Genomic DNA, 18,717 nt, shown 5'->3' with positions numbered 1-18,717 from the left:
TATGTTTACATATTTAATTATTTTATATACACTGTTGCTGTCTTCAGACACACCAGAAGAGGACATCAGATCCCATTACAGATGGCTGTGAGTCATCATGTGGGTGCTGGGAATTGAACTCAGGACCTCTGGAAGAACAGTCAGTTCTCTTAGCCACTGAACCATCTCTCCAGCCCACACCCATGTTTCTTAAATGATAGAAAAAGTACCTCCAAATACAGAACAGATTCAAAATGAAGCAGAATAAAACGTGTCAAACAGTCAACTGGAATTTGTAAGAACCTCCTGAAAAGCCAAGTAGATGAGACCATATAGCACAGCGCTGCATTTCTCAACCTGTGGGTTGAGACTCCTTTGGGGAGAAATAATCCTTTCATAGGGGTTGTCTAAGACCATCAGAAAACACATATGTATATTAGGATTCATAATTAGCAAAATGACACTTATGACATAGCAATGAAATAACTTCACAGCTGGGGTCACCACAACATCAGGAACTGTATTAAAGGGTCGCAGCAGTAGGGATTGAGACGTCTGAGACGGATGGGATGTTCATGTCTGTAGTGAACAAGTGTTTCAAGGTAAGAGCTCCTTCTATCTTAGCAGGAAAGAAGATGGTCAGAGGCAGGACATACTCCGAGATCTACCTGCCCCTACCTCTGGAGAGCTGGGACTAAAGGCATGTGCCACTGCTGACAGGCCCACAGCTAACATTTTAAACGTCTGTTTCTAGTGGTAAAAATTCAGATTCTAATCAGCAACCATCTGGCCTGCACAACCTTCTTAGTCTAAACCCTAAGAGCTAGGATTATAGCTGCACCCCTCAATCTTTCTTTAAAGAAGCTTGAATGGATGGATGAAAAGAACAATTTCAAAACTATGCATGATATATAACAACTGAAATGTTTGAAAATACCAATACCAATGGCTTATAGTTTTTTTTTTTATTACTATACTTTTTTTTGATACCACATAGGAATAAATAATTTTGAATATTAAAACATACCTTGCCATGAGGATCTGCAAACATTCTTGTGAAAATTTCACATAATCTTTTCAGTTCAACTCGACTGCCAAAAAAAAAAAAAAAAGGTTGATTAATATTTTGCCATAGGATCATTTAAAAGCAAGCCGACAAATAATTAAATTTACTGACAAAGACAACAAAAAGGCTATACAAATTATTCTCAAAATTGCAAAATCTGCAGATTTATCAGGTTAGGAAAAATGTACAGCTGTGAAATGTAGGAACAATTCTGCAGCAACCCACACTGTGAGGACGGCAATGAAACACACTGGAGCGACCCACATCTGAATGCTATTAATGTTACAATGCTTCTCAAGTTCTACCTTTCCTAAACTGTCTGCTCTCTTTTCCATTTAAAATGAAATGTTGCATCTAATATGCTTGATATCAATATTTATTTGCACTAAGTCATGAAGTATGATATGTATACTTGAAAAATTAATACATTAGGTAGTATAAAAATAAACATTGGTTTTGAATTATGTATTTCTAATACATCTTAAAATATGTAAAAAGAAATTATATCAAACACCAATGCTACTGTTATCAAGTGAGACGACAGCCTTCTACATTCGTACCACATGAACACCTATGAATAATCTGAAATCTGGATTTTGTTTGTTTTGTTTTGTTTTGAGACAGTGACTCCCTAGCTGGCCTTGAAATCACTCTGTAACCCATCCTGGTCTTGAACTCAGAGATACACCTGCCCCTGCCTCCTACAGCACTGGAATTAAAGGCATGTGTCCAAACACCTAGGAGGAAGTTAGGTTCTTAAGGGGTCAATCACCTAAGTTTAAAACATATCCATAAGGACAGTGAAGATCTAAGAATGAGGCGAACTCCGAAACATACTCTACCACCCTATAATCCTTTACTTTGAATTCCAAAGTTAGTAACATATTGATTAACTTATCTTGAATGAAAAGGTGTTTTGTTTGTTTTTCACCCTCTGTCTGTGGGGTGTATGCTCATGTGGTGGAGGTCCTAGGTGTTACTCCTTGCCTTTTCATGGCTGAGACAGGGCCTCTAGTTTTGCAGCTGTGCATACAGACTAGCTGACTTGTGAGTTTCCAGCTATTCTCCTGTCTCCACCTTCCATAGGAACATTGGAATTACAATGTGCTATTGTTTCCAGCTTTGCATGGTTTCTAGAGAGCCTGCACTCAGCCCCTCACAGCTGCAAAGCAAGCACTTCCCTCAGCAAGTCATCTCCCAAACCTAAAAGGTTTAAAATGTTTCAGTAACTGGGGAAAGAAAATTACAGCAGTGAGTTACCACACTGGTGGCCGGCCCTAAAGGAGTATGACTTGGGAAAACTTTTGACATAATCGTTGACATTTCACAAAGCCAAGTCAGAAGGCACTAGCCTGCTAGAACAAATACTTCATGACACTTCTCACCTTAGCGTTCTCTGGTTTTTTAACAAGTTCTGCAGACCCAAGAGGCCTTCTTTCCTTTCTGACCAATTGGAACTAGCACATCTGTTGAGGACTTCTGCCACATCTTCTGTCTGTCTCATGTAGGTAGGAATACTACCATTTCGAGAGCTATAGGAACGTTCTGAACACGCACTAGAGGCATCGCTGTTGGCATCATCATCTGAGTGCATTCCATACGATTCATACCTTCTTCGAGCAGGTTTTTTCTGTCACATATCAAGAACTACATTAGCAGTAGTTACAAACATATGGGTATTTCATAGTGTTTACTTAACACAAAAGTACTATTTCTGCCTTAGATCAGTTGAGGACATGCTGCTAACCATTGTAAAAATAAAATGTCAATATTTAGTTTCTCTTCAAGAAGTGCTTTAAAAGTTACTAGAACATGAACTGTTTAACTATGATGACAGTAGAGGAGAAGTGACTTTGAGCAAGCCCGGACAGGTCAAGTGGGAGGTGCTCTAAAGCATATGGTTTCTCCTTTACATGGAAAAGCAAGAACAAATATAATGCAAATTAATAGAAACTGAACTAGAAATATGAATTGGTAATAAGAAAATACTACCTTTTGAGGGGATTTACCACGTTTGTCTTACGTAAAATACTATGTTCTTTCCTGTCTATATATATCGCTTCCTTTCTATTTCTCTTGCCATTCCCCACCCCCTCTGTTCCAAGCTTTACATCTTCAAGATAAGTACGGATTTTTAGAAAGCAAGATGGTTATATGTCCTTGGACTTTTCCCAATGTAATTTATATTCTGAAGCTTATTCTGTATGAGAAAGCAGTTGAAGTTCCTTTGATTTCTTAACCAAATGGTTTGCATTTTATTTAACTGCCAATTATGCCTTGATATTAAAAATGTCATGAGGTTAAACAGCTGCTTTGAGAATTGCATGCAGAAACTAGAAACAAATGTACATACTCTGATACCTGGATTTGGCTAGGGAGTGATGGGGCTACTGCCGTGAAACACACCAAGTACAGCAACTCAAAAGTTCCAAGCATCTACAGATAGTAGATCTCTAGTCCAAAAATTTTAAAGACATACTATCTGAACACAAATAACCAAATGCTTTTACAAAGCTGCTGCCATTAGTAACTGACCTACAGACACTAACTCAATTTAGAATAACAATGTTTACTTAGGTGGGTTCCAGGACCAGGTCAATTAAAGATTCCAGTATAAATGATTCATCTCAGGTGTAAAAAAGTGGCACCTCCCTAAGACACTATGTTCAGTCAGTATCCCCTACAGACAATCACGACAGAGTAATAGACAGCTAAAGATCTTATTACATCCACTCTAATTTTTTATAGATGACTATTAACTGTTAAGTTGATGAAGCAAAAAGAAAACAAACTATGATATCATAAGACATCAGAAAATAGCAGTGTCTATACCTTAGTCCGTATGTCTCCTAAGAGCTGAGAGCAGTCAATTTTTAAAGAGAGAAATTAAAAACAATGAAGAACATTTTGCTAAACAGCACAGTGAATTGGCATTAGCAATGCCTACAATTAGAAATACCCAGTTATATAACACAAATACCAAAGAACTGCTTACTGTCAGGGTTATCTCAAGTCCTGTCAGTGTCCTTCAGTTTAGAGAGACACACCTATGCTACAGAACCAAAAAAGTTAACAAATAAACAAAAACCACTAGTTACCCAAAGAAACTCAAACTATTCTTATCAGTTATAGACCTTTTGCCATTTATAAATTAAACTTTATTTTCTCAGGTACAACTTTGGTTTAGTGGAAAATTTCCATAAACTTGATAGTTATGTCTGTGCTATGAAAGATGAAAGTAGAATCCTAGGACTAAAATTCTGATTTATTACAGTGTAGTTAATACATGAAATGGTGGTACAAACCTTTAATCTAAACTCTGTGAGTTCAAAGTTAGTCAGGTTTACATAGTGAGTTCCAGGCTAGCCAGAACCACAAAGTGAAGCCTTGTCTCAAAAAACAAAACAAAGGCCTGGAGAGATGGCTCAGCGGTTAAGAGCACTGACTGCTCTTCCGAAGGTCCTGTGTTCAAATCCCAGCATCCACATGATGGCTCTCAGCCATCAGTACAGCTATAGTGTACTCATAAATAAATAAATAAATAAATAATAATAAAAAAATCTTAAAAAAAAAAAAAAAAAAAAAAAGGACCTGGAGAGCTGACTCAGGGATGAAGAGCACTGACTGCTTTTCCAGAAGTCCGGAGTTCAATTCCGAGCAACTAGATGGTGGCTCGCAACCATCCAGTTTCAGGGGATTTGACCCCTCTTCAGGCCTCCATAGGCACCAGGCTTGCACATGGTGCAAAGACATGCATTCAAGCAAAACATCCATATATATTAAAAATAAATTTGACAACAATGTTTTAGTTAAATATTTCCACATAACCTGAAGCTATCATCTTACTTGCATAAACAGCAACCCAAGAATGATAGTTAATCCCTAAAACTATGCAAACAGAAGTTAAACAGTAAATTTTTAAACTAAAAAGAAAAAAAAGCAACCTGAAAAACATGATTTGGGAATAATAACTAAAATATCTCATTGATCACATCAGAAAAGGTGATCCCCACATCCTGGGTTCAGAAGAACAGACTCTTTAACTATATCAATTCAGATATATTAGCAGCTGAGGTAAAAACAGAAAGTCAACACCGTTATTATCACATGGTAGGATATGCAATAAATCATAGACATTACCAATGAATATGTTTAAAATGTGCCTTTCACCTCTACAGCTAAAATTATTTCTCACAAACTTTGTCTATGTTTCTTTTTTGAAGGTGAGTTTTGTACTTCTAAATTCAAAACAAAGCTGAGGAGCCCAGAGAGCTAACTGAGTGGTGTGCTGCTTGCCCAAGATGAACAGGCCCCTGCAGAGGGAACCACCGAACACAAGGGTTTACAGGTAGAAATTCAGCACTCCAATGCCAGTACCAATCCTGACACCTCCAAAAGAGAAAAACGAATAAATGCTTTGAAACAGGACTACTATCATCATCATCATTTGAGTGAGCTTGAACCCAGGGCCTTGTGCATGCTAAGCCAAATGTTCTATCATTCAGCCACACCCCTAATGGTAAGCCATAATTTTGAAGAGTCATATTGGACTGACTAGGGAATTTAACCCAACAATAGCACACGCATCACCATTTCAAGTCTCCATAATTTTATGTGAGAACAGTGTGTATACATATGTGTATATACATACAGTAGACTGCATTCTTCCTACAAGTACCCCAACCCTGCAGTGTTTTAAAACTTTACTGTTTAATATGTGGAAAATAAAGAACCAGGAAAATATCTTAAATAAATAATCAGTCCAGGCATGGTGGCTCATGCCTTTAATCCCAGTACTCAGGAGTCCAAGGCAGGTGGTTCTCTGTGAGTTGAAGGGCAGCAGCGTCTACATACAGAGCTCCAGGGCAGCCAAGGCTGTGAAACCTCTACTCAAAAACAAATCAATGCCCTATAAACTCAATGTGAATATAACTTTGAAATTACATATACACAAGTGTACCGATCTATTTGCCATACAGTCGGTACAGTACAATGCATTAAATATAATACTATTATTAAAGACAACAAAAGATTTTTGTTCCTGATACCTAGTTAAGATAACTGGAACTGGCTTAAAATTCTGAATATTAGCAAGGATTAATCATTAATGCACTACTCTCTGACTTACACTGCCTACATGGTGGCTTCTTAGGTTTAATCTAGCATTCCCATCCCCTGTACCACACAGAGGCTTTGAATAGGAATAGTTATGTGGATAAGGAAACGGAGAAAGTACCAGGGCATCAGCTACTGCCTCCTCCACATCGGAGCCTGTGTTTAGGACTCGCATGGCACTGACAGAGGACGACAACCGGCTTGACTGGCTGATCCCATATCCCGAACCTAATTCATCAGAAAAAGAAGGAAAACAACTTTTAGACAGTCACAACTGTAATGATGCAAGGGTTGGGGGTTAGGGGCTGGGGGAGGGGTGGTCAACTCTTATTAAGGGGGAAAGAAAAAAAACCAATGGGACAAAGCATTTTAAAAGCAATATTGTATTTTTCTGGGCACAATAAGGTTTTGGTCAAGTAAAAGGGAAAAGGCAGTCAAAATTATTCACAAATGAGAAACAAATTTAAAGAAGAACCACTGTTTACTTAGTAGAAGAGGGAGAAGATGGCTCTGCCAGTTCAGGCAGGGCTCTCCAAATGAAGTGAACCATAAAGTAACCCAGAGCTCCCTCATCAGTAACAGTCAGGGGGAGATTTATTAAGTCACACCAGCAACTCACCACAAGAAAAGTTCTAATAATAATCTCTCCTTCAGGAAAACTGATTTTATTCTTTAGCTAAAACAGATTGTTCAATAACCATTAAGTAACTACTTTGTGCCCAATGTTCTCACATGTATAGACAAACTAGACATAAATTCTCACCTGCCCAGCGACTGTTTTGTATACAATTAAAACACTTCATCCACCATTTTGGTTTTTTTTTTAAACATACATATATATATATATATATACATAACTGAGAACATAAAACAATTCTATATTCAAAAATGATACAAGTTGTACCCCCCCCCCCAAAAAACCAACCAACCAAACAAAAAACCCAATGCCCATCTGCCAGTTAGAAAATGCTAAGGGGTTGCTAAAGGGAGGAAGGATAGTTACTTGGGGAAAAACATAAGTGATTTATTTTCTAATAAATTAAATTTATATAACACAAATGAACTTTAAAATGAATATTATGTGATGGAAACAGAAAGGACAGACTCTGAGATGAATGCAGAGATGACAGTGAAAATGTACTCATCCTTCACCTGAGGCCCCACACACATCAGGGGCGTAGAGGGCACCAGTGGATCTGGAATGGTGTCTGGAGGCTGGAATAACAGGACCATACAAACCTCATCTATCACCACAGAAACAAGGAATAGTGGCAGCACTACTGTCAGGCAAGGAGAGTTAGTTAACAGTGGTGTCACTCTCATAGTTAATGATCAGAGCATCGCCACACATGGCAATGGAACATCAAGTAGCATTGCGAGATCAACCCTGACACAAATACAAATCACACCTAAGTGGACGGAAATAGGCCATAGGAGACAGAAAAGGCAAGTATTCAAATGGAGGGAAATGTCAAAGTACAAGCATGAAAACAAAACAAAAACAAACACTTGTAGTGGAAAAAAAAAACACTACGGTAACTAATAATAATCTTATCTCCTTTACTCTCAATACCCACTGAGAGCTATTTCAATTCTATAAGTCTAGATTTTTGTGCCTTTCTATTCATATGTTGAAATACTGACCCTAAGTGTTAAAGGTAGGTGGTGCCTCTGGGAGGCAATCTGGTTATGAGAGCACTAAAGGCACGCCAGAGAGCTATGCACTTCTTCTGCAGAGGACACCACCATGCAGGAGCCAGAAGGGTCCTCAGCAGACACTGGGTACCTTCACCTTCAACATCTCAGCGCAAACTGAGGAATAAGTCCTGGTCACTTAGAAGTACTGAGCTATTGCATGTTATAGCAGCCCGGACAGACTAAGACAGATGGAAACTTGGAGCACAGGTCAATGTGTGTGATGAAAGCACACTATTAACTGCTATAACTCTGCAACTGAATTCTTTCAAGATCTGTTTCTACAAGTACTCAGACAAATTTTTGATTAGTCAAAAATCATTTTCTTCATTTATATTAAGGTACATCTTATTCATAATGGTCCAAAGAACATTAGTTCTGCATCTAGGAATAAACTGTTGAAAATGGAAGCTATGAGCACTGAAAAAAGACTACTAGTACCCTAACAAAACCTATTAGAAATCCATAGTGGACGGTCCTATGACCGTCTATGACCTAAACTCTGCCTACTTTACATTTCAGACCTCCATTTAGACTGGCAGCACATAAAACTGACCCTTGTCTTATATCCAGAAATAAATTGCCACATAAATGCATTTTAATGTTTAATAAAATATGTATCTTTCATTTTAACATCATCCTACTCATATGATTAATGAGAGCTGATGAATATTTTTTATAACAGGAATCACTTTTGTCTTTCCTACAGGATGGCCTTCATAAACTCTGCATGTATGTAACTTAGATTCAACTCTCATTTTATACATATATATATTTAAATAGCAACCATGTGGCTCTCCCTCACCTTGGCTGGTGACCTTATCAGGATGTAAGCAGCCACATGGTTTGCAACTATCTTACTAAGATTAAAGAGTATATGCTATGTGACTTCACCATCTTAGGATGACCATGTGGCAATAAGCAACACTTGTACAATCTTCTTAGTCATATGAGCTGTCTATTTAGCATTGTATTCCTTTTAGAGTAAGGAAGCAGTAACAAGTCTTAAATATTCTGGATTACTATGGATTCTTGTATGATGATAAAAATTTAAGGTTATATTTGCTACACATATTGTATATGTAATTCAACTCTGGTCTAGAATATACTATATATGGTGATAAAAATTTAAGGTTATAAAGGTCTATTCAGATTAGCAAAGGCTAATTATTCAAGCTGTATGTCTATCTTCTTAGTCTTTGCTAACTGGTTAACTCAAAGTGATAGAAAATTTAGGTAAGAAATAACATGTGTTTGATAAATAAGGTATATTTGGTAATCAAGAATTATAAATTCCTAAGGTCTACTCAGGTTTGCAGTAGTATTTGTGTAGCTTCTTTATCGTTTAAGCTTTAGCTGTGGATAAACCAAGCCACAGAATAAACTGCAATGTTCTATAATGCAACACTATAAAAGAATCAGTAAAGTTGTCAGTCTCTATAAACTATGTCTATGATTAAAATTTTTGATAACAGAAGAACTTCAATTCAAAATTATTATTTTTAAGGTCAAACCTAACAGGGATGGAAAGTAAAGCAAGTCTCCCCAAGTTTTTACTCCAAGGGGATGTCTGTCAGATCTTCTGGGCCTGGCAGCCAAAGACTGACGCTGCCCTGGGTCTTCTGCCCCCAACAGCCATGGAAGAACCTGGGATGCCTGTCCAGGCAGCCAGGGAGTCTCTATTATTTCTAGTACACTTGGAAGCTGCTTGGTCTGTGATTCCTGCTGACTCAGGTCTCTGATAATGCCGCTGACCAGCAGGCTAGTGACACCTTTCAGCAAAGTGTGACCGCAGCAGCCAAGGCTTCAGCTGCTCTCTGTTCTCTGCATGTGTATCAGGCAGGCCTCAGGCCTCACTTTCCTAGAGCTTCAACTAGGTCTAGACATGGTTTACTTTGTTACCATACTCAGAAAAGACATAAACTCACAAATCAGATTTCAATGTAACTTTTTACTATTTCTTTATTTAAAGGAAATGACTTTACAAGGATTCTTCTCAGTGATGAGCCACCTGTGTCTTGTGGTAAATAAATAAATAAATAAAAGGTGTAAAGCTTATGTAAGATCTGAGGATACAAAAACTTAAGTTGTGAGGACATAAAAACTGTTTTGGGGTCTAAGAAGGTGTATGTTAAGGTATGTAAAGTCAAGGTATAAATGAAGGTGGGTTATAAAAGTCTGAGGGTGTAAGAATATAAGTAGTGATAAAGTGACTGCAGAATAGAAAAGAATGAAAACTGCTTCAGATGCCTTTCTTGTTACACTACTGTTTTTGCTGTCTTCACGTATAAACTTTTTTTTTTTTTTTTTTTTTTTGGTTTTTTTGAGACAGGGTTTCTCTGTGTAGCTCTGGCTGTCCTGGAACTCACTCTGTAGAACAGGCTGGACTTGAACTCAGAAATCCGCCTGCCTCTGCTTCCCAAATGCTGGGATTAAAGGTGTGCGCCACCACGCCCGGCCTCAAGTATAAACTTAAAGGTGCCTCTCACTGTGCTAAACTTCATCTGTCTACTCCATCTGCATCCAGTCTTCTGGAGAGAGGAAGAAACCCTGCTCTCATGGTCGGTCTCTGTACTCAAAATGCAGATCAAGTGAGCTTTTCTGCTCTGCTCCATGGGAGGTCTCTGTCCTTCCAGAGCATGCCTTCAACAGTGTTCACACTTTTAACCCAAAACTGTTTCCCAAGCTTCTATGACACAAAGGTGTGAGTCTATAGCTTTTCTACAATGTGGATCTCAGTCCAGAATACCAACAGGGTTAGTGCCAACATATTTAAAACTTACCTCTTACTGTAAACTTAAAAACTTCCTGTAACCTTCAGGGAATCTACTTGAATCCACCTCTCATAGGTCAAATGTAGCCCAGGTAAATCCTCCTGTCTGTCAGCAGCCGTTACCCACCTGCTACACTACTTCCTCCTGAGGGTGGGATATTCCTCCTTTCTCCTGAGCCTGGAACTTTCCTCCCTCAAGTACCAGGATCATGGGCCTATGAGTTTCCATTGTACACCCAAGAAAAAGAATTTCCCCTCAACACTTCCTTTAACTTTTATCTTCTGCCCTAACATATCGATATGTTCCAGAATCCTGCCAGGTCCAGGTAAACCTCTCAAAATCTGCATCCTGGACAGCTTCAAAGTGGTTGGCACCAGGTGGTCCAGTCTCACAGACTGCTTCGACCAGGCCTGCCCTTTCCTAGCCCCAGATGGTCCCACAGAGCCTGGACACTGACTGAAACAGTCACCTCTCCTGGGACTTGGCCAGCACTACAGTTTTCTTGGGTAGCCAAAGATGTCATTGTCATCACCTCCTGAACAGCAGGAAGCAGACTAAAGGGCATAACACCCTTTAGTTTTAATTTGTCTTACCATCAACCTTTCCTGTTTCCTCACCTTTAATAATAAACAAAAAGGAGAAGTACTGAAAATGAGGTGTTCCTCCGGCCTGCCTTTCAGCACCTCAGCGCCAGCAGTTCATGTCACCAGCTGTTACCACCACAAGGTACAGTGCATTTCACTGTTGCTATGAGTTGCGTTTTTTCCCTATGAGACATGCACAGCCTTTAAAAGGTCCCTCTGGACATCACCACTGTCTGTCTGTCTGCCTGCATCTCTCTCAATCTCCTTCTTTTTTGTCTTCTTAGAGACAAGTACGTAGACTCGGCTGGTCTTGTTTGTGATCTTGACTCTGCCTCCTTAGTGATGAAGTTAAATTCAATATTCTGAATTTACATCTGTGTGACACTGACTTGATTATGACAGGAACCCTTTTATATAATGATTGACTTGCTCACTTGAGGTAAGTTACAAAGGGCAGTGACCTGACTGAAATGTATTCCCTCCTTTGGACTCTCCTGAGAATAACATCACAGATATAACTGACGAGGAACATTGACCGCAGAACTATGGGAGAGCTCACTCCCTAGTGAAGCGGCGTGCCTCCACCTGCTCAGACACTCACCCAGTGGCTGGAAGGAGCGGACCGGACTCGTGTCCCTGCTGCTCTCTCTGCTGGCTTCCCGGCTACAGCCTTGACTCACACTTGGCCGAGGAATACGGCTACTCCGGGCTGACAGGACGGAAGCAGCATAGCAAGAGAAAACAGAAGGCAGAATTTAAGCTTTCAAAAATTTAGTTTAGTTTAGTTTTTTTTTTTTTTTTTTTAAAGAACTGATTAATAACAAGCTTGCTTGTTTTGGGATTCATTATTTTCTTCTTTCTGACTGAGTCTCTAGAACCACGGAGCCCAGGCTAGTCTCAAATTAGGAAGCTTTCGGTTCATATGTCTTTTTCACTCCTTATAAATAAAAACACAAATACAAATACAGATTTTAAAAAGCCAAAAGAATCTGAGAGTACTAAATGAAGGTACAATAAAGAATCTAATAATGTCTGGAAAGCAAAAAGAAGCAAAGTAGTGAGGATCAAAGTCCCAGAAACCCTTGGTGTTGGTAGTTTAATTGAATGATAACATTCTTATGAAGCTTTAAAAACCTGGACTCCAAAACCATTTCTGAGGAGTTTGAGAATGTGTATGAAGCAAAGCAAATGAGTAAACCAAAGAGAGAAAGAGAGAGAGAGACAGAGACACACACACACACACACACACAGAGAGAGAGAGAGAGAGAGAGAGAGAGAGAGAGAGAGAGAGAGAGAGAGGAAGGATCCAAGGCTGAGTCCATCCAACCCAGGAAAGCAATGAAAAGGAGTCTCTGAGTGACGGACGGCTGAGCTATAACACCAGGTCACAGCCCGCAAAAGATGTTCCACAGATCATGAGTCTTCCTGAAAGGACAATGTCACTAAAGATATGAGAAGGGAATACGGCTCTGTTATAAAGTTTCAAAACAGACAAACGTCAGAAATTGTTGGGAGAACACCTAGGGATGCCTCACTGCAGAACAGCTGATGGGGCCTGATTTGAGCCACTGGCAGGGCTCAGAGCAGAGCTTGTTTCTGTACAGCTGGGGCAGTCCCTTCCACACCGAAGGACTCTGTACTGTTAGAAGAGGCGGGGTCATGGCAGGTTGTGTCCTAGCAGTAAACTTTACTCTTAATACTTTGTATAACTCTTCATTTTTGGTTTTAAAATAATATGTATGTAACAGTCTTGCTATGTAGCCCAGGCTGACTTAAAATTCATCATCACCTGTCTTTGCCCTAATGAGATAGTATGCTCAGGCCTAGCCAAACATTACAACTTAAAAAAGATTATTAATGTGTGCATGTGTGTCTGTGGAAGTGTACGCCACATGTGTGAGAGTGCCTACAGAGGACAGTTGACAGTACCAAAACCCTGGGAACTGGAGCTGCAGGTGGCTGATAGCTGCCTAATATCCAATATGGATGGTGGGAACCAAACTCAGATCCTATGCAAAAGCAGCAAGCGCTCTTTCCCACTGAGCCATGTTTCAACTCTGAAGTAAAAATTAAGCTGGTAGCTCTAAGACAATAGAAAGGTATGAGAGTTAAGATACGGACTAAAGCTGAGTGATCTTGGGCTTTACAATGTTAGGCCCCCTTTCAAAGTTCTTACACTTTCAAGATGCAATTCATACCCTATACTTCAGCAACCTAGACTTTAATTCTCCTTGAACTTTCAAGGAAGCCTAAGGTGGCACTGTAGAGTCTTACCCACTGAGAGCCTAGATGGGCTGGCCTCTCTGCTGCAGCCCTGGCTCCTTGGTATCTTGCTTCTCTTCTGTGCTGAAGCTGAATTGACCAGGACGCGTTGAGCACCAGAGCTCACAGTAGAGAGGGCTGTTGTAGATAGAACTCTTCCTGGAGATCCAGATCGGCTGCCAGCTACACAGGAAACACATAAAAATATGCAAACATTGATCTCAAGGTAACTTGCAAAGAGAAAATTGTGATATCATGGCAGGTTCTAAGACCAAAGGAATGGACTGAGCGTTATATACAAACATAACCTGCAGAGGGAAAATGTGCTGCGTATGCCAACACTGAGGAGTAAGCCACCTCAAGCCTATGCTTCATGACGGCAATACTCCTGGGATTTTTTCTTTAAAGACAAACAGTAAGAAGATCCCCAGAGCAATCCTGTATTTGACAGTGTGTTTCCTGAGGCTTAGATGCTCTGTGGAAAAGCAATACTCATAAAGGATGGAAACTCTTAGTTCTATTACTGCTACTATTTGTGTCTTGAACATACAGTGACAACTTGCTTTTTCATAAAATAGTTTGCCTCATGAAATAGCTGAATGGGCATGGTCATTTGGTGCTATTCATATTTTTAATTTTTACAAAATTAAAAGCTGTGCTGCTTTCAAATCTGGTCAGAGAGGGTTCTTTCTGCAGTGTGCAGTGATTAATTCAGAGACTCTTAACTAGACGAAGAGCTCAGAATATGTAACTGTTGAGGACTCAGCTCTAAGTGGGACTTCTTTATTAAGGTCCCCCCTACACTAAGGCTCAGGAAACACTGCAGAAGGAGTTATGGAAAGAATGTAAGGGGCTGGGGGAAACGGTGTTGTGAAATGTGGTTTGAGGGTTATGACATAACTGCTATATTCATTACCTCACAGCTTTGGTTACATTTGATTGGTTCAGTTAATATTCTAGCATGCATGGAGGGAGGGAGGGAGGGCTCATGAGGCCCCACCCCCAGCTCAAGTGCTTTGTCAGTTGATGGCTAACGGGGAAGGCAGAACTGCCCATGGTGTGGCCCCTAGAAGGGCACACTGCCTCCCCACATCCTTGCACATGCTGGTAGCACTATTTGTACTCAGAAAGGTTTTTTTGTTTGTTTTGTTTTAAAGGACATGAAAGTAAAGGGGGATGATAAAGAGGAACGGGGGAGAAGGGCTAGGACACATTGTAAACAGTGGATGAAATTGTCAAAAATAAAGACAAACACTAAATTTAAATTAGGTGCTGATAAATTGGGCCAGCTGAGGAAGAGAAATTTATTTTTGCTAGTTGAAGGCCGGGGGCTCTTGGTTGGTCACATTCTAGGGCCAAGTTCCAAGGGTAGACCAGAACTAAGAGGGAGGCATCACAGAAGTCAGATATATGGTCAGGGCGTAGCGAGGGAGAGCTAGGCTAACTCTCAGAGGTCTGTGTATAGGTTAAGCAAAGTTAAGAAATGAATTTTTAGATAGGGCTTTCCTGTATATCTTAGGCTGCTCTGGAATTTGAAGCAATCCTCCTGCCTGTACATCCTACATGCTAGGGTGGTAGGCATGTAATAGTATACCCAGAAAGAAACCCATTTTAAACTAAAAGCACAAAGGCTACCTTTTGAAGAGTCACTTTGTCAATCAAAGTGTTTTATGAGTAGTATACTGAATAAAAAAAAAAAAAAAAAAAGAACCAGATGCTGGCTCAACTGAACGGCAATATTTTAGAAAACTTGCACTTAAATAAATCTTTAGGGGAAAAGATGTCTGCTACCCACTTTTACTACACTGCTAAAAGTCACTACTCATACTGCACACTCTTGAGTGACACAATCAACTGTGTCTCATTTCTACCCAGGAGATTCAAGACTCAAATGCCAATGAGAATGAATACTGGCTATCAAAAATGGCACTGTGTGTTGGGTAGTGCTGGTGTACTCCTTTAATCTCAGTTCGGAGGAAGCAGAGGCAGGTGGATCTCTGTGAGTTTGAGGCCAGCCTGGTCTACAGAGCAAGTCCAGGACAGCCAGGGCTACACAGAGAAACCAAATTAAAAAAAACAAAAACCAAAAAAACAAAACCCAAAATAAACCCCACAAAAACCAAAACCAAAACCACTCATCAAAAAAACCAAAACTGGCACTGTATACCAGGCAGGCATTTCAGAGGGCTTTAGAGGACTATCTTATCTTTCCTATGGAAGACGCCACTTCTAATACTAGGCAGCCATCTTACAGTAACTTTAACAAGTTCTTGGGAACTTCCAAAAACAGCAGCTGTAAAAGCTCCTGATTCTGCCATTCAGTGCAGGTCAACTAACATGAACAAGCTAGATGGGACCTGCTATTATCTTATTGTTACAATTTGTGGGCATCTTTTGCTTAGGTTAATTCATATTCTTGGTTCGTTTTAAAATATTTTCAGCACACCAAATAAAATATATATTCCACTGGGGATAGCAATATTATAAAATGAAGAAGCATTGCTTCCTGTAAAATTAACAAGTTACTGACTGAGTAGGGAAATTACTCAAGTTTATTTTTAAATGACCATTCAAAAGTTTCATGATGCTGCAGGTGAAGAATCTTCCAATCTGGTTTCTCTCTTCTTCTTTGAAGTATTGCTGAGGCATCTATTTTCCCCATGCAATATGTAAACTAAACATACACACAAAAACACCCAAACACCCAACATGCCACAAACTTACAATGCACCATAGGCCAATGGGAGTTATGAGAAACTCTCGATGATACAGAAACTATAATGAACTGAGTACATACAGTATGCATTCTGTTAAAATCAGTCATAAACTCAAGTGGGTGGGGTACTGGTAGGAAAGCGAACGAACTCTGAAATGTGGGTCTATTCAGCAGACAGGAAGGTGCAATCCAGAAGCACACTGATATTCTTCCTACTTTGCATGTGCTGAGTTGATGAAACCACTCTCTGGATATTGAAGGTCACACATTCCCTCACCTTAGGAAGGAAGCTGGCAGTGTTTCTTTCACATGCACACTGTCCTCTCTTCTCTATTAGCCTTTCACCATCAAAGAACAAGACATTTCCAGTGCCTAGGGCTCAGTTGGAGTCATTTATACTTAAAATGCTGAGGCACTTTCTCTAGTAGAGCCACCAGAGTTGAAGAAAAGGGCAACTTCAGCCCAGAGAGCAGCATGGAACAAAAAATGCCCTAGGGGCAAACTTCAACCTGAATAACGATTTTCTGTTGTATTGTAACATATCAAACTGTTACTATAGGTTCCTCTCTCTTCTTAATATTTATATCTGTAGAGTCAACTTGGATAATTTCAAAATTTTTAGAGTTCCATGATATTAGAAAGACAGGCCAAAGAGAACTCCTGACTAGCAGTTTTTGCTCTAGTACCATCACGAATGGCTGCGTATTATGTAGTAAGAGTTTCTGCTGAATAGAACTCATTCTTGTTGATGAGAATAGGTGACCAGACAAGAGGTGCACACATAAAGTCTGTAGATTCTTACCACCAATGGTATTAGCAGATTGTGATCCTGAACAAGTGTAAAGGCAGAATTAGGGTAAGGGTTATAATCCACGAAGAGGGGAGAAGCAGTTTTTAAAATGGATGGCAGATGAAAATAACAAAGCTTTAGTCAGTTCTCAGGAAAAAAACAAAAAACAAAAAACAAACCTAACACAAAAAAGAGCAAACTTAAAAAAAATTCCATAGCACAAATGTCTGTCACAAAAGCAATACACATAACAGTTTTACAGCTGACACTCATGTACAAAGCAGATGAAATGAAACTGCACAAGTCAATGCGCATCCTTCAGCTGATCCTTTATGGGATCCAAGTTGTTAAATGTTTACAATTTTATTTTAAACATTTAATTTAAAATTAGATATAGGAACAAATACCACATCTTATAGCTGAAGAAAAATGGAGATGAAAAGCTAAGAATTTCATCTTTTTTAAGATTCACAGAAAAGCAAGAGGTAGGGGAGGAAAGAAAGCTTCCTGGCAGGCTGTATAGTCAGTCACCTGTACACAACCAGTCACTACCAACAGAGTGAGGACATAGCTCTTCCTTAATCTACCGGTTAGTCTCTCCATTAGTTCTGCTTTCTTTACTCTGGTGAGCCTAAGCACACCTGCTTTGGTCCAAGAGATTCTCTGTCTTTCTCGATGACAATCAAACCATGAGCACCATGCACCATAATGAGACTACGATGAAGATGGAAGGCACAGGAGGACCCTGTGCAAACAAGCTGTTAACAAACTTGCATACTAATCACACATCTTTTTAACAAAAGAATCTTAAATGAACACATACTCATCCAAATAAACAGGCAAGCAAATAAATAAAATCTTTCTAATATGATTTAAGACCTGGGGGATTTTATAGAGGGAAAGTCTCTAGACCTTAAAGTCCTATGAGATTTAACAAGGCAAATGTAACATAATCCTCTTATCTTTCACTGTCCTGCTGTGAAGTTGCAATGATTGAAAAAGAGGGTCCCGACAAAGGCCAAGAAGTCAGAAAATAACAATTATCTCACAATTAAGTTTTAACTTAAATCCTCCCATGGACAATTTGCGATTATCTGTATTTTCCTTTAGGTTTTAAACATCCTAACTTCAGTGTTTATTTCTGTTTCATGAGGGCAGTAAAAATATCAAGGTATAAAAACATGTAACAGCATCATAAAATTCAGTTTTCATTTTATTATGAATAATAACAAGGATAATCTTGTCAGGTAATTCATGGCACCTACTCTGGGGTACATTGTTTTAACGGCATGAAATATGGGAACTCACTCAATGCTCATGACAATCCCATGAGGCAGATGCTATTATCCTCATTTTACAGGTGGGTACAGAAAAATACAGGAACCTACAAGAGCCAGGACTGCAATGTGGGCAACACAGGTGCAAAGCCTGCAAACTTTACCTCAGAGCACTTGGTGGTCTGACTCTGGTTGTACACAGCCCCTGTATCTTAGCTAGCTACAGGCTGCACTGATGTTAGTCTGTGAAATAGACAAGGAGAAAGGAGGGTGCACTGCTAATCAGTGTTCTCTAGGAATCACTCCACAGCACACACCCACAGGAGAATGTGGTATTGTCACCACTTTTGATCTGTCAGAGAAAAGCCCTTGCCTTGCAGAACTATGTATTCTGGCTGTTTGTGAGTAGCCTTCATTCTGAAACAAACTATGCCAAATCCTTCTGCTCATTTTAGGACT

At 39.5% G+C, this 18,717-nt stretch overlaps 1 protein-coding gene across 34 annotated transcripts in view; it reads right to left on the bottom strand.

Moving 5' to 3' along the window:
• Clasp2 (cytoplasmic linker associated protein 2) overlaps positions 1-18,717 on the bottom strand; it is a 187,584-nt gene that overhangs the window by 39,880 nt on the left and 128,987 nt on the right. For 10 of the 34 annotated variants that reach the window (XM_029543096.1, XM_029543102.1, XM_029543097.1 and 7 more), the window contains 8 exons: positions 16,994-17,020; positions 13,488-13,658; positions 11,815-11,922; positions 7,313-7,375; positions 6,282-6,388; positions 3,878-3,901; positions 2,431-2,675; positions 1,007-1,070 (listed from right to left, as the gene is read on the bottom strand). In XM_029543096.1, the coding sequence (XP_029398956.1) occupies positions 1,007-1,070; positions 2,431-2,675; positions 3,878-3,901; positions 6,282-6,388; positions 7,313-7,375; positions 11,815-11,922; positions 13,488-13,658; positions 16,994-17,020 (809 nt within the window). The remainder of the gene's footprint in view (positions 1-1,006; positions 1,071-2,430; positions 2,676-3,877; positions 3,902-6,281; positions 6,389-7,312; positions 7,376-11,814; positions 11,923-13,487; positions 13,659-16,993; positions 17,021-18,717) is intronic. The other 24 variants (XM_029543109.1, XM_021206874.2, XM_029543112.1 and 21 more) reach the window with 7 other exon arrangements.

The sequence above is a fragment of the Mus pahari genome, chromosome 10 (assembly GCF_900095145.1).
Source record: "Mus pahari chromosome 10, PAHARI_EIJ_v1.1, whole genome shotgun sequence".
Taxonomy (NCBI): Eukaryota; Metazoa; Chordata; class Mammalia; order Rodentia; family Muridae; genus Mus; species Mus pahari.
The sequence above is the reverse complement of the archived record's forward strand: the minus strand, read 5'-3'. Positions and strand labels throughout refer to the sequence as shown.